This window comes from Rutilus rutilus (genome assembly GCF_951802725.1).
Source record: "Rutilus rutilus genome assembly, chromosome: 12".
Taxonomy (NCBI): Eukaryota; Metazoa; Chordata; class Actinopteri; order Cypriniformes; family Leuciscidae; genus Rutilus; species Rutilus rutilus.
The window spans coordinates 13,866,315-13,882,873 of NC_140217.1; the positions used below are offsets into that span (position 1 = coordinate 13,866,315).

Sequence of the window (16,559 nt, forward strand, 5' to 3'; positions counted from 1 at the left end):
ATAATGACTTTAAATAATCTTTTGGGGGTAATTATATTTCTCATATAATTTCTAATATATTAATCGCAACATGATGTAATTAGATACAAAATTTGAATCGCTTGACAGCCCTAATAAATACATAAGATGTTTAAGAACAAGAGTTAAAAACAACATCAGTAAATACAATAAAAAGGACAGATAAAACTAGGGCTGCACGATATATAATTTTAGCATCGATATCAAGATGTGCGCAATGTCATTCATATCGCAGGATGTGCGATGTCAAGTACAGGGATCACAGTTAACCTGTACAGATCAGGCACCATGGTTTGAATCGCACATGATTTTCTGATTAATTGCAAAGTGGACAAGAAGTTTATCATTTGCATATGTTTTATGTCCTGTCAGTTTAAGCATTCAATCGATTTTAAACCATTTGAGTGCAAGAAGACGTGAAAGAGAACAATGCAGAACTCACGCGCTGTTTTCTGTTTGTGCGTACAGTACGTGAAGACCTAATTACGTTCTCTTTGGCTTACGTGAACGTAAACAATTGAGAAAGAAAAGGGATGAGTATCATTTTATTAGATACGTACAAGTGATAGCAGCCTAATATTCCTGCTGCCGTCTGGGTCATTAATGTTAATCAAACTACAAAATACAAAGAAATCAAAGAAATCCCTTTTGTAGTTGTAGCAAAGATTCATTATATTTCATTAATGCAGTGAAGTCTATACAGTGTTATTTACATTTGATTATTACATTTCTGAACCTGAATACTGTTAGACTTACCTGAAAAACATAAAGCACTGTTTTATATTTGTATCTTTGTTCTATTGTATTTATCTATGCTTGTAATATGTTTATTATTCTGCAAATTCACTCCTCTACCCCCAATCATTCAAGATTTTTTTTCCAAATACAGCAATTCAAACCATCTGGTAACATTTTTTTCATATCGCAATATACAGTATATCGCAGAAAAAAAAATGTATGTCCGTTTTTTTTCCCCAATTTCGTGCAGTCCTAGACATAATTAGACAGTCCTAGTCCTAGACCCAAAACATAATTTTGCACAAACATTTCCATAAATGATCTATGATGAGTGCTCCCCTGCAGGTTTGTAGGTTTGCCCACTCAGCTAAAACAGGAAATATAAACTAGCAAACTCCACATAGAACATTCTAAAATGCATAAGAACAGTAAAGAACACAAAAACAGTGATGGAAGACAACTTCAAGGTCACTCCATTACACGCGCCACCCCTTAAAACTGACACTGTAAACACAGACAGTGCTCTTAACACTATATATTTGCACATTTTGCAGACCTGTTTTGATAAACATCAACTTAAACGCCAACTGCATTTCCACTTTTTCCATCACAGAGTGATTCTTCTTGTGACCACTCTTCTTTTTTGTGTGTGCTAAATTAGAATGTTGAACTTGCATTTCCTGCTTCTGTTCTTCTGAAAGGTGAATTCTGAGTTGCAGCATCTATTGTACTCGCATGAATTTTTTTTTTCAGAGTGACAGATATAGCTTTTGCTTTTGGTGTGACTAGACCATTTGTTGGCGTTATTGTATCATTTTTGCACATCGCTGTTCTGGGAAATAGACACTAAGAACCCCCTAAGAGTTAATAAAATATCTAAGACATACAAATACACATCTGCTCACCTCCTGAACCATTTCTTTGATGAGTTTGTTTGCTGCCCGCAGGTCCTCAGGGTGAGAGCTATTCAGAAGACGGGACAACATCTATTGAATTGGAGGAAGAAAGTACAATGTCACATATGTCAGGTTGAACTCCTGAATCCTTCTTAGGTTTCAATCAGAGTAGAACATTAACCCTCTGAGGTCGACAAACGCGCCCGCGCGTTTTGCTGGATTTTCTTCACATTGTAGCACTATAAACTTAAATTACTCCGTCATTTATGGTCATACAGAAAAAAGAAATATAAAAAAATAATCTGTGATATTTCTACTTTTGTATGTGTCCACTTACAATCAAATCAAAACATTGTGTTTTTGTAAAATAAAGAAAATAAACAGGGTGTGCTTTCTGCCTCCCCGTTGCGGTGAACTTTTTTTTCTTGAGCACGTCTATGAACTGAAACCAAACTCAGCGAATACATTTATGAGCCATATACCTTTATAAACATTTAAGTGTGTACTTTTAAATGATCGGATTCAAACTGAAAACAAATATTCTGTTTAAGTAATTTGTATAAAACCGACAAGATGTCCAGCTTCTCAAACGCTTCCTAATTATTTTTTAATTTGACCACGCCTACGAGCGCAAAAGACATTCACATGCAAATCTCCACATGGAACGCGATCGCGCTCATTACCTCAAAAACAAAGCACCAACAAACTTCACAAGTCTCTGCTTTTCGTCGAGTTTGAAAGACGTGCCGTGAGCTTACATTGGCTTTACCTCAGAAGAAGAAGAACACGATTTGAAGAAAAGAAAGATGTAAGGTAAGATATTCTAACATATTAGTTTGTTATTGTTGCATAAATTTCACATTGCAGTTGAACTGTTGCTAGATATATGGTGAATATTATAATATTTAGACCGTGTTTACTGTTACTGTGTTTGTGGATATCTGCTCAAACGTAGATATGTATAATATGGTAACCATAATGTTTCATATTTTGGAGCGAGCTCTGGTTTTGAATGTATCATATTTGGAGCGCGATCGCGTTTGAATGTATCATATTTGGAGCGCGATCGCGTTTGAAACGCACTGTGCATAGCCTACTGCTTACAAGGCACAACAAACCTGATGTTCATTATATTATATATTGTTGGAAACATTTGTGTGTGTGTATTCTGTGAATTTTAAAAAGCAATTTGAACCAGAAAAATCTAAAATTTATTCCAAATACATTTTAGAACTATATTCCCTATTTCTCTTGATATCAGTATGTTCACTTTTTTTTTTTTTTTTCTCGGGACCAGATGCCACTGACATGAGTCTCTGTACATGAACATAGTAAAGTAAAAATCAAACACCTTGGAAATGAAAGGTATGTACAATGTTTTTAGGAATGGCAGAAAGGTCTCTGTCTTTGGATCATTGTTTTCAATAAGTGCTTTTTTGTCATTTGTTGTGTATATTTGGATTATGTTGTGTTGTAAATAAATCCAATCAAAAAGCCATTCTTTTTTAAATCTCCTCATTCTTTGTGCAAGGTTGCTCAGAATGACAGGGTCTGTTAGCTCCTAATAGGGCCATTAGGGAGTGTCTTTGTCTTTCTCAGGTGTGAAAAGCTTGCATATTAATGAGTTGATCCGCCCCTTCGCATATTGCTTTTTCACACAAAACACGTCTTAGAAATTTTAAATCAATATATTGTCTTCTCTGAATGAGCAGTCAGGGTGATTTTCACATAGTTTTGGAGCAAATATTCTAGGCTACGTGATACAATTTTCAAAAGTCTTGTGAAGAAATAATCAGTAGGGGTTTCATGACCTTATTTCAGTGACAATTTTTTTTTGTATTTTCACAAACCACGCATAAATGTCATTATCTCAAAACTACAAACTTTTACATACATGCTGCTGATATATTATTGTAGCAGAGTTTGTGCTGGATACAGTGTAATCAGACTTTAGCCATGAAAATGTCACAAGTAACAGAAATAAGCACAAACGTCAGAGCATGTCGGAACACCTCCAGGCCCAGAAAACAGCTCAGACCCCAGAGGGTTAATCATCAATTAAACTGCATTAGTGCATCTCAGCTACCTTTGATTTCTCCTCATCCTCAAAGATGGCGTTCTTGGGCCTAGGCGGTGGAGGAGGACAGGGCTTGTCATCAGGAAGATCTGGATCCTGCTTAATAATACCTGGAAAGAGATGCAGATCAGTTACATAAACAATGTAGCCTATGTATTAACAACCACAACCACATCATCAACACTGCGAGTCCCACAAGAGAACGTTATCATTTTACACATATATATACGTTTCCTTACTGTTACTTTTAACAGCACTCATGAAAATACAAATGTCAATATGTCCATTGAACATACAAATATCAGATGTGAGACGTAGCTAAATATGTACGTCAGTAATGAGAAATCAGGACCCTGCACATCAGGTTACCTTGTTTCTTAAGCATCTGATAAGCATCCAAAATCTTTGTCTCTTCTGGTAAACTCACAGTCCAGCTGTACATAATTTCTAAAACTTTTTTCTTCACTGGTTCTGGGGCTCGAGAACCAAGATACTGTAACAGAAATAGGGTACAGGGACAGTTATTGACAAATGTTTTAGGGGCTAATGTTTGTATGTGCAATCCAACAAATTAGCATAACTGATTAGTTATGTTAATTAGCATCACATTTAAGGAAATATTCAATACAAGTTAAAGGAATAGCTCAGACATATCACTAGGGCTGATCCGAATACCATTTTTTGAGCTTCGAAGCTTCGGTAGTAATGAACATCGAATATTCGAAGCTTCGGAGAGAGGGTGCTGAACATATTCTTCTCTCTAATAAAGGCAGGAATCTGTGTCTGTCTGACCATTTGCATTTTGATTATTTTGAGAACCGTTCATCCAATCGACTTCTCAAGGGAGTGCAGTGTCGCATTTGGTGCAATATAGATGGACATGCGTCTGGCGACACATTCAGAATTAAAAAACTTTTAATAAACTACAGAACAGCGCGAGCGGGAAGCAGCGCGCCTCACGCGAGCAGGGCTTATATGCTCCGAGAACGGACACTGCACTAGTGATATAAAACACACACACACACACACAGGTCTGTTAACTTAAGCAATACTTTTAATAAGGTAGTCTAATATTTTTCTGACTAACAAATTACTGACACAGTAAAGGGTAGATTTAAATAAAGAAAAACGAAATTTAAATAAAGAAAAAAACTAATTTAAATGAGGAAAAACGAAATTTAAATAAAGAAAAACGAAATTTAAATAAAGAAAAACGAAATAAAGAAAAACGAAATTTAAATAAAGATAAACGAAATTTAAATAAAGAAAAACGAAATAAAGAAAAACGAAATTTAAATAAAGAAAAATGAAATTAAGTTAAATTAAAAACGAGATTAATTTAGATTGATAATAACGGGTAAAAAGGCTAATACATTTTGTTTCTATTATTCTATTTTCCACAATGTCAAAGCAACGCAGCTTAACCCAAAATACAAGCTCAGGCATGCACTTCTGTCCACACACACTCCGCTGTTCTGCGCTCTAGCCAGAGAATACTCCCGTTGCAGGAACACTTTATTAGGCCAAGAAGAAGCAAATATATTTATAAAGTATAACAAGGTTGGGTTCCTTCAACTGTCCATCCTACTAAAAATGGCTAGGCTATATAAGATAATTGTAAAAAAGAGTATTTTATTTCACCAGATATATAGTGTTAAACATATTCAAGCGCGAATGAGAACCATTTCGAGGGGGGTGCCAAGTGTGCAAAAAAAAATAAAAAAAATAATCAAATGTCAAATTTTCAAATCGAATACCAACCCACCGAACGAATATTCGAATATTCAGGTCCAGCCCTACATATCACCCTCTTGCTCTAGTGTTTTCTCTTTGGATTTCATGTTTTTCCAGTTCTTCGAGTTCCTCGTGCAATTTATTCAGATTTGAACAAATAAGGATGTGCAATAAATGCATACATTTGTCATCGTTGGATGTAGTGATGTATGCAGATTAGGGGGAAAAACAACTCTCTGACAAATTACCTGGGGTTTGTACCACAAATCCAGTGTAGGTGGCTTACCAGGTAATCTTAACATTAGTTTACACCACCTCTGGATTTTATGTACTACAAATGTGGGTCAGCTTTTAATTTTTTTTAAAAATTACTTTTAATTCAGTTTTAAACATCTGTTATGTGAAATAGATTATTCAGTTCAGTACTAAAAAACAACATGCAATTTTTATGATCCCTCTTATTTTGTTAAAATGATTAACATTTTGCAGATCCTGTATGTAAACTTACAACTGCACATAAACATTTTTAATTGAAGCAGCCCATGTTATCGTTGAGGACCTATATTATTACACATACTCATTGTAAGGTGCTTTCCTTGCCATTAATGCTTGGATAATGTCTCCCTTGATAAAAAATATTGGCTAGTGCAGTTGGCTGCGATATACTTAAACATACTAACATCCGCTGCCATGATTTTTGTAATGCCTTATTATGAGAGGAAAAAAATCAGGTTTAGTCGCATAACATCTGTTAATGAAAGCGGCGTCATTTTGCAATAGGTTTTTTTTTTTTATCGACATTAGAAAAAATATCGCACAACTCAATACAACTGTAATAGAAACCCGGCAATTGACAGGTGGTATTATACTGTAATACTGCGATACTGACAAGCCATCCGTGGAGGAATGCAAGCAACCGCGATATTCGTGTTTTCTGCTTTTCATAAGGATATTCCCTTTTTGTTTTACACTTCGTGCATGTGCATTGAATGTTAAATTAAGTTAATACTGTAACCTTTATTTTTGCTTTTTTTTTTTTGCACCAAAAATGAAAAATGTATAGGCCAAATAACTTTAGCTGTCAAATTACAGAACTGCGTACAGATACAGATTGTTCATAAGTGCTATTGTCCATGCTCAGATTCCATCTTAATTGCAATGGTTAAGGATTCACAGCATTATGCATTAGTGAAGAAACAAAATGAAAAAAGTTCAATGTTATGATATTTTTTTGTGTGATTACACTAACATTCTTTGAGTGAATTCAAACTAAACAACATTGCTCATTTGTATACACAGAGACCAAACAAACCTTAGGGGAAACCACTTTGATGAGCTCGTTCAGGAAACGGAACTTCCCCACCTCATTATGGAACCTTTTCCCACAGTTCTTCACACAGGTTTCTAGAACCTTAAGACACAAACACACAGTGACAAACATTTAAATAATTTCTAATAGAATAATAATGTAGATAGATCATCTCTCAATATCAGCTGTATGATTCATTCAGAACATTTACACCCTGAATCAATGAAACTGTCAACAAAACTCTCAGTAGCATTTGAATTATGACAAATTTGTAGATGAGCCAATGATGTGATATCCCATCAATTAATTTATATTAAAAAAAAAAAAAAGGACGTTACTGCTGTTTGTCAAGGTCAATAAGTCTCTTAAAATATCAGATAATTGGATCTTTTTATGACGGGGCAAAGTTATAAATGTCGTGCAACTCCCCAAAAATGTAAGGACATTTATGTATACATATTATGAACAAAATTCTTTGCCTTTTATCTTGACATCCATATTTTAAAACATTTAGAAAATGATGATTAAGATGTATTAAATATGTAAAGAAAATATGTATTATGTATTGCTTCTAGCGAGAAACATTGATGGTAAAACTATATCATGTTTTTACTATCTATTTTTGCTAAAAACTCTAAAACTATATTTAGTTCAGCTTTAAAAAAAAGTCTTTAAAAGTATTAACTGATTAAAAAGGTTTCTCAAAGGGTTGAAACATCACAATCTAATAAAACAAGCTTTAGGGAAAAAGGATTCTGACAAAAAGAACATGATGGTTAATCTTCTCCTAATATTAAAAACTTGATGGTTAGAATAAATAGAACATTCGGAAGGATTCAGTGGAAATATTAATTTATTGTTCTAGTCATTATGGATCTATAGTTATTAGAAAAAGTAGCCTATAATAGCACCACCTTGTGGTTGACTCAAATTAAACAGTGCTGCTGAAACTTCATCGGCTCCTGGCGGGCATTTTTGTTTATTTGTAATATAAATTTTTCATGGCTTGGTTTCCACTTGCCCTTAAGATACGTGTCAAATTTAATTTTCCTTGATCAAACAGTTGTTGATTTCTGAAGTTTTTATTTGTAGCACGCCCTATGGGCAAAATTGGACAAAAATTTGCGTGCATCCTCACAATCTCCTGTTGTCTATGTGTTCAAGTTTTTTAATTAAGTTTAGACTATGGAAATAAAATAATAACAAATGTTTTTGAAACAAAAAAGCTTGTTGAATTGCACTACTCGAAAAAATATGCATTGCATTAACCCTGCTTGCATTTTATGACTTGCAGTCATAAAACCAACTGTAAAGTAAATGGACTGCATTTATATAGCGCTTTCATAGACCTATGGCCACCAAAGCGCTTTACATAGCCTCACATTCACCCATTCACTCACTCATTCATACACCGACGGCGGTGTCAGCCATGCAAGGCGCCATCCAGCTCGTCGGGAGCAGCTGGGGTTAGGTGTCTTGCTCATGGACACCTCGACACTTGGTCAGGTGGAACCGGGGATTGAACCACCAACCTTTCGGTTTGTAGACAACCTACATGAACCACTGAGCCACTGCCGCCACTGCCCAGCCACTGCCGCCCACTGTAAAGTGTTCATGTAGGTGCCAGACATGATGCACACTTTTAGATTTTTGATATTTAATAAAATAAACCATCAAATCATGTGTAGGCCTACATATTGCTATTTTTTTCAGTACCACATGAGCTCATATTTATTTTAATATCAACTATCTAAAAAGTGTGCATCATGACACCTACATGAACACTTTATAGTTGGTTGTATGACTGCAAGTCATTCTCTTCAAATGCTATCGAAGTTAGAAACATGTGTACCAATGTCTTATGTAACTTTAGAGATGGCCCCTAAATGTGTGAATATCCAGTGTCAGGCGAACTTATGCCAGTACTTGACTGGGAAACGCTTAGCGTGAAACTTTGCGCGTTACGTTCATATTCTGGTCCATCTGCTTGCCTGTAGCCTATTAATATAGCCTACATCCCCAATAAGGTGGGAGTTTGGTCTTTTATATCACTGTATTTGGTCCATTGAGTTAGTTTGAGTGTCCTGAGACCGCAGGGGAATCCTGCAGAGTGATGTATTGAGGGAATCCCCAGTTCTGCAGCACAGCGCCGCAATATAAAGTTAAGAAAACTAAACAACCGAGAGAAATATGTTTACTACCTCAGATTTAACGTTTGATCTGTACATCAGCATCGGGGAATAACAATCTCGGTCACGACAGAGAAAGCTGTGCAAAACTTACATGTACAAAAGTAACAGTGAAGACTTCAATGTAAACACAGCTTTTGTGTCTTTATCAGCTTTTCCATATGATAATCATCACAATTCATCGCCCTGATAATAATCACAAATAGCCTACTGCTTGCTCCATTTCTGTAATTCAACGAATGAATGAGTCTCTCACCCGTTGCTCTATAGTTTTCTTCGTCAACAGCCGCTTGCACCCCCTGCTGGTGAGACCGACTAACAGCTATGGAGATCATCAATCGGCAATCTACTGATATTCCTGCCGTTCCCGGATGTCAAATGTTGAATTTTCTGTCGAATTTGAACCACTGAATTTGTGGAAGCGAATTTGTAAAGCGAAATAAAATGGACCGAAAATTGCCTGTTGAATATTATAGGTTGTATTTTTAAACAGAATGAACATTTCGGAAGTGAAATCTGAATGGTGAATATGGATTATTGAATTTTTAATAATGAAAACGTGTGTGAAATGTTTTGAATTGAAATATTCACAGCTTCATTATACAACCATGTTGAATTTCAGCCTTGAAAATACAATGCTTTAAAATGCAAGCAGGGTTAATGCAATGCATAATTTTTCATACATTTGTAATTATTTTACTTCCATATTAGACCTTGCATTCAGCAAGTCAATTAGTCAAAATGTGCGATACCAGACAATTAAATTGGCTTATATCTTTGCAATACATTGATAAATCAAAATTCAGCAGCAAATAAGCAAAAATCAAGTACAAATAAAATAGGGTTTCAGCATATTCGGACACACCCTGAATGCCAATCTTACCATGAGTGCCTGCATGGCCTCCCACTCCTGAGGGGACTGAATCTTGTGAGCAAGAAGCCTGGTGGCCAACTGTGGACTACACACACAATGCACAATAAAAAGAACAATCTGTGAAACAGGATCCTTGAACATTTACATGTCGAATTATTATAACAAAAGTAAGATATGTGATCCTAATACATTTTATTTTTATGATCCTATTCAAGTTTGAGTGTATGTGTTTTCCTTAGGTCTCTTCTTTCAGAGGTCTGTCACACATTGATAAAAAATGGCAGAAGGGTGACAGACTACATGGCTTTCTCTACGTTTCGCTGTCATGTGAAGCTCACTGAATTAAGGACAGGTCTAACTTTACCCTGTGATTGTGTGTTTCTGCCTTTGGTACTGTTATATGACTATGCACAGCCACAATGACAAAAATAATCACATTCAGTATAAACACAAAAGGTCCTACTTATACTTTCTCCTTTTATGAGTCGTTTAAATTTAAGTAAACCCATCAAGTATCATATCTATCATCATGACGTATAATAATCAGTGCTCACACAACATATGGTTTTGCATCAGCTGAAGAAAAATTAAATGCTTGTCAGTTCTTCAGAAGAGTAATGAAAGCTCGCTCAACTGCCACTAACAGGACAGAAGTTGATTTCTAGTCATTAAAACCAATATCTCTGCAAGGTATAGAGTACTGTATTTTAAATGTATTGTAATGTACAATGTAAAGCGACCTTGAGCTATGGAAAGGCACTATACAAATAAAACTTCTTCTTCTTCTTCTTCTTCCACTGCAGGAATGACGTCAAAACCCGAAAGACTAATTCAACAATGCTTCCCTCGAGATTTTCTTTTGGGGGTTTTATAACAGGGTTTTTCAATTTATGAGTAAAATAAGGAACATAAACTGTGGTAAACATAACTTCACAATACTTGAAAATTTTGCTCTACAATGTAAATTACACACACCCAAGGCTTGACATTAACACCCACTAACCTACCAAATATGGGTGGATTTCAGCAGTGTACCACACTCACTCCCACTAATCACTTTGAAGTCCAATGAAGTCAAGTAAAGTAAGTTTATATAGCGCTTTTTACAATACAGATTGTTTCAAAGCAGCTTTACAGTGATAACAGGAAATTAATGCAACAACAATTGTTTTGGCTGTACAGAAGCTCTATGAAGAAAGTCATTGTCTAGCTTAAGTAAGTTTTACATTTTTTAATTTCCGTTGCAAAAATCATTAGTTATTAACTTATTTGTTGCTTACACAACACCGTTTTCAACTGAAAACAGAAAACTTTTAATGCGTTGTGGCTGTTAATTTACCAGACAACAGCGTTTTGGTGGCCTGAGAAGGGAGAACGCAAACTTTGAAGGTTTCAAAGTGCTAGTTTTTGAAAACGAGTTTTGAAAGCGATACTGTTATCATCTCTGTGTAAACTTAAAGGGGTCATAGACTGGATTATTTTATTATGTTTCCTGGGGTGCCCTTATAATGTTAGTATGGATTTAACATTAAAAAAAATCATAATTCATAAATGTTATAATTCATAATTTAATGCATTTTTCCAAGCCTGATTTTAGCCTGATTTGAACGCTCTGTTTTAAGGGGCGTGTCTGCTGTGAAACTTCAGTGTAAACACCCACTGCTGTGATTGGCTGACAGGTTGCAGTGATGAGCATTGAGCAGATGACAGATAGTCAGTTGATCGCGTATGAAATTACACCTCTGGCTTTCACCAAATAACAATGCAAACACGATGTAAATACAGTAAAAGCTTCGTTGTACTGTACATTGTAACAAACAGCGTCATGATTTTGTGATGATTGATTTCAACGAGTTTTGGCAAGTGTCCAGATAAACTCGCACTGTTTGATTGACAGCTTGGGCAATTGGAAAGGAAGTGTTCTTTGATTGCTTTCTTTATATAATTTAATCACAGTTTAAATAAGATTATTTTCATCCTACTAAGAGACACGACATGAAGTTGATTGTTTAGTCACTGGCTTGATTTACTGATGCATAAACAGTATTGAATGATATTTTGAGATAATCTGTCTGAATAATTACATCAGAAATCACTGATCACAGATCAGGCATTAGAATAAACATGACTACTTACATGTTTGTGGCGTTGCTGGCAGATCCATATCGTAAAAGTCTGTTTGCAAAGCCTCCGCCGAAATTTACCAAATAATCCACAGTGAAATACACCGTATACAAACAAATAATTTTGTGACTCAGTCTATTTTTCCAGTCATATATTTCATCATTGAAGATTTCTTAAAAATAGTGTTAAAATACTGTCTCGTTCTCATGTGTCGTCTCGTGGGATAAGTGTATCGTCGCACCCCTATTAAAAAGTAATTTCTCCAACAACAAAACCGTGGCCAGAGAAAATGCTGAGTGGCTAGTAATCTCAAGTGCTGTACACAACCATATTGAAACCACAAATTTAGAAGCTGCCATTGTTATTTGAAAAATAAAAAAATCATGTTTCTAATAAGTAACTAGATAATGTTTGGGGTGTGAGTGTGTGCAGTTTATGTTGTTGAAGAAAACATTCAAATATGTCAAGGTATGTTTACCACAGGCCTTATTTTACTCATCCATTGAAAAACCCCATTATAAAGCCCCATAGGAAAATCTTGAGGGAACCAGTGGTGAATTAGTCTTCCCAGTTTGACATCATCCCTGCAGCACTCTATTGAGCTACTGCTTAAGGCTTACAATGACTGAAAACAGGCTAGTGAGATATCAACATTACACCCCTGAGGGTGGACCTTGGTTTATGAATTGCTCAACAATACATACACATTCATAAATTTCACATACTTTGAGGCTTCTGTGAGCACTTTTAACCTGCTAAATATGTACAGTAATGTCTCTGGGAACATTCACAAAGAATGCGTTTTGCGTTTAGAAATGTGAGATGCAAAGGTGTGTCTAGCATGTTTACCTTAAAAAACAATGTAAATCAGTACAGTAAAATGCAAAAACACATTCCGTGTGAAAGGATCCTTTTTGTGCACATTTAAGAGATACATTTAAGTTTAAAAATGATTGAATTGTTGACGCACCCTTCAGGTTCATTGCTGAGCTGGTCACAGAACAGTTGAATACTCTCCCAGTCAGTTTCTCGATTTAAAGGGTTGGTCGCTTTGTCTACGGGTGACCGAACAGTTAAGCAAAAAAAGTCAGAAACACAAAAAAAAACCTACATACAAACCTATGACAAGCATATAGCCTATGCATAAAGATCACGAGAACTGTAAAACAACAGTTATAAGACAAAAAAGCAAACAAAAATAATAACTGCAGTTTGACCTTGCAAATATCAGCAGAGAGAAGTGAAGTCAAATCACAGGAAGAACAACTTTTGACATTTTTATTAAAGACTAGCCTACTACGAGGTCAAAAAAAAAAAAAAAAAACCCTGCATGGATCATAAATTATTCACAATAAGACCAGTGACATAATTAAAGACAATAAATAGAAATCACTTTTGATTTGATGCTATCAAAACTAATAATTAGAGAACAACTTCTGAATGAAAAATAAATAAATAAATAAATAAATACTGAGTGCACATGTAATCTGTAATGTTATTGATGTAGGGTCCAAGACAATAATTCAAAGTGGTTGGAGGGTAGAAAAGGTCGTTGTGTATTCTTTTTTAATTAATTTAATTATTATTACCTTTTTTGGAGAAAGTAATCTTTACTTGCATCACAAGTGGGCAACATAAAACTGACAAAAGTGTAGGTCGGATATGGCCCCTTTAAGGAAAAGGCAAATGAATCATCTTTTCTTGACTGACATTGTTGGGAGGCAGAACGGAAATAGGGTTTAAATGGGGACTTTACATTATATAGGCATAACAAAATGTTCTGTCATTGAATGTATTCATTCAACATTTTATTGATCATATGAGTCTGCGAGACTCCTCCCTTTTGACTCACAAAGAGGTAGTTAGCAATTTTAGAACTCTTCTTTACCTGTCCATCACAGAACGCACACTCCACAAAAGGAAAGATATACGCACAAAACACACTAAAAACAAAACTGTGTCAGAAACTTCTAGTATATCGTCGTTAGCAAGCTAATAACTCCACTGCCAACAAAAACATGACACTCCGCATCTGCGTTTAACAAAGCGCCTGTGCCAAGGCATCAACTTAGGCTAATGCATGTCCTTGATATTCGCACCGTCACATTAGAAGGTAATGAATTTGTAGTTTAAATGTGTTTGACTTACTGATGCGGGACTCTAAGCTCTGCTCGTCAGGCGGAGCCGCCATCTTCACCCGAGATCACAAGACCCAAATCTCGCGATGAAACACGTGACATCTGTAACTACAGAAATACTTCTGCATTTTTTATTAAATGAAACAATACATTACGATTATTTGGCCATGACCTTGAAACCACACTTATTTCATATGATGTATTTAACTACAATTGTACAAAAAGATTAACTGATTGTGTCTTTAAAATTTTCATGGTGGCCTTTTGGTAGCCTACATTTGGTAGACTAGTGTTCTTGAGTCATGGTTTTACAGCAAAACGTGTGACACGAGAATGTGGTTTGTCTGTGAAGCTAATTTTGGTTCATATGCCTAGAACTCTGGAATTGTCAGATCCGTTGTCTAAATTGTCTACATTTTTCAGCTTGTGTGACAAGATTATACTGCCTGACAGGATGTGATGTATTCCATTCTAAACTAAGAGAGAAAAGTGAAAAAAAAAAAAAAAATTCTTTTGATTACAGTTTTTCTGAATTGCTAAAACACTAAACCCCATTCTCTGAACCAAATTCTCAATAGCCTAAACCAATTTGTCGAATGAATCACTCTTTCTGTAAAACATTAAACAAGTTCAGGTAGTTAAAACACTGTTTGCAAATTTCATGCACTCTTTTTGCACAACTCTAAACACATTCTCACTTACTAAAACACATTTCGCATTGTGATGCACTTATGTTTCAAAACGCTAAATGTAGGCAGGCAAAAGTTAAACACAACTACAACACAGTTGTCATCGTTTACACATACCGACTCAGAATTGTTCACACTTATTTCTAATGATGTGACCAAACCAACTGTACATAGCACTGCAGAGATGACATTGTCTGTGATGTGGACTGTGGACAAAGTCCTCCTGCCGGACCCAACATGAAGACGTGATGCTGAAGCAGAATACAGTTTTTCTGAATTGCTAAAACACATTTGTGGAAACCATCACTCACTTTCTCAAAACCTTAAACACACAAACCACATTCACTGAACCTCTGACTCTTCTGGCAAAATCAAACAATTGCCTCAAAACCATTTTATCTGTGCTCAAAATCAAACAATGCTATCAGATCGTACACACAGCGAGTCAAAATTATAAACACTGCAGATCATTCATTAGACACTACATCAAAAAATAGAGAACACAGAATCCAAGGCATGCAGTTACAGAAAAAAAGAATATTGGGAGTCACGTGATCAGCTGGATAAGATGGCGGCATAGTTTGATTCTCCTCACCCAGAATTGTTCATTTGGTCGGTAATTCTCCGTTGAAACATTTTATTTTTATTCCGTTTTTCAATAATAATTACCCTTGGAGCAGGATGGCTGAATCGAACAAAAAATCTGCGTCTAATGCCTCGAAGAACAAAGGAAATCGGACTGATATGGAAGCCATTGCGGAATCAGTGTTGGAGAGACAGCGCGACTATCTTGAATCACGTTTCGACCAACTTCAACAAATGGGAAAGGAGACGGAAGGGAAATTGTGTGCTATTCAGACCCACTTGGTGACTTTGTCTGACAGCATTGGAACCATAAATGCGGAGATGGGGAAAATACGATCGGATGTCAAAGGCAACTCAAAGTTACTAGCCACTCAAGAAGCGACGTTACAACAGATGCAGCTTAAAGGGATACTCCACTTTTTTCGGAAATAAGCTCATTTTACAACTCCCCCAGAGTTAAACAGTTGAGTTTTACCGTTTTAGAATCCATTCAGCCGAACTCCGGGTCTGACGGTACCACTTTTAGCATAGCTTAGCACAGATCATTGATTCTGATTAGTCCAGTAGCATTTCTTTCAAAATGACCAAAGAGTTTCAATATTTTTACTATTTAAAACTTGACTCTTCTGTAGTTAAACCGTGTACTAAGATCGACGGAAAATGAAAAGTTGCGATTTTCTAAGCCTATATGGCTACGAACTACTCTCATTCCAGCGTAATAATCAAGGAACTGTGCGGCTGTACCATGGGTGCAGCAGGCGTAATGATATGACGCAGCGCCTGATAATAGGTCTAATAGGTTAGACAAACTTAGTCCCGGTCATGTTGGAAGAAGTTACCGAGCTGGGGACTATTTTCAGGCGCTGCGTCATATCATTATGCCTGCTGCACCCATGGTACAGCCGCACAGTTCCTTGATTATTACGCTGGAATGAGAGTAGTTCCTAGCCATATAGGCTTAGAAAATCGCAACTTTTCATTTTCCGTCGATCTTAGTACACGGTTTAACTACAGAAGAGTCAAGTTTTAAATAGTAAAAATATTGAAACTCTTTGGTCATTTTGAAAGAAATGCTACTGGACTAATCAGAATCAATGATCTGTGCTAAGCTATGCTAAAAGTGGTACCGTCAGACCCGGAGTTCGGCTGAATGGATTCTAAAACGGTAAAACTCAACTGTTTAACTCT

The 16,559-nt window shown here is 35.9% G+C and overlaps 1 protein-coding gene across 1 annotated transcript in view; it reads right to left on the reverse strand.

Moving 5' to 3' along the window:
• Positions 1 to 14,185, reverse strand: part of gga1 (golgi-associated, gamma adaptin ear containing, ARF binding protein 1) — a 37,603-nt gene extending 23,418 nt beyond the window's left edge. The window contains exons 1-7 of the mRNA XM_084425586.1: positions 14,108 to 14,185; positions 12,930 to 13,014; positions 9,845 to 9,920; positions 6,776 to 6,874; positions 4,099 to 4,222; positions 3,739 to 3,839; positions 1,662 to 1,742 (exon numbers count right to left, since the gene is read on the reverse strand). Of these exons, the coding sequence (XP_084281712.1) occupies positions 1,662 to 1,742; positions 3,739 to 3,839; positions 4,099 to 4,222; positions 6,776 to 6,874; positions 9,845 to 9,920; positions 12,930 to 13,014; positions 14,108 to 14,150 (609 nt within the window). The 5' untranslated portion in view covers positions 14,151 to 14,185. The remainder of the gene's footprint in view (positions 1 to 1,661; positions 1,743 to 3,738; positions 3,840 to 4,098; positions 4,223 to 6,775; positions 6,875 to 9,844; positions 9,921 to 12,929; positions 13,015 to 14,107) is intronic.
• Positions 14,186 to 16,559: the final 2,374 nt, after the last annotated feature.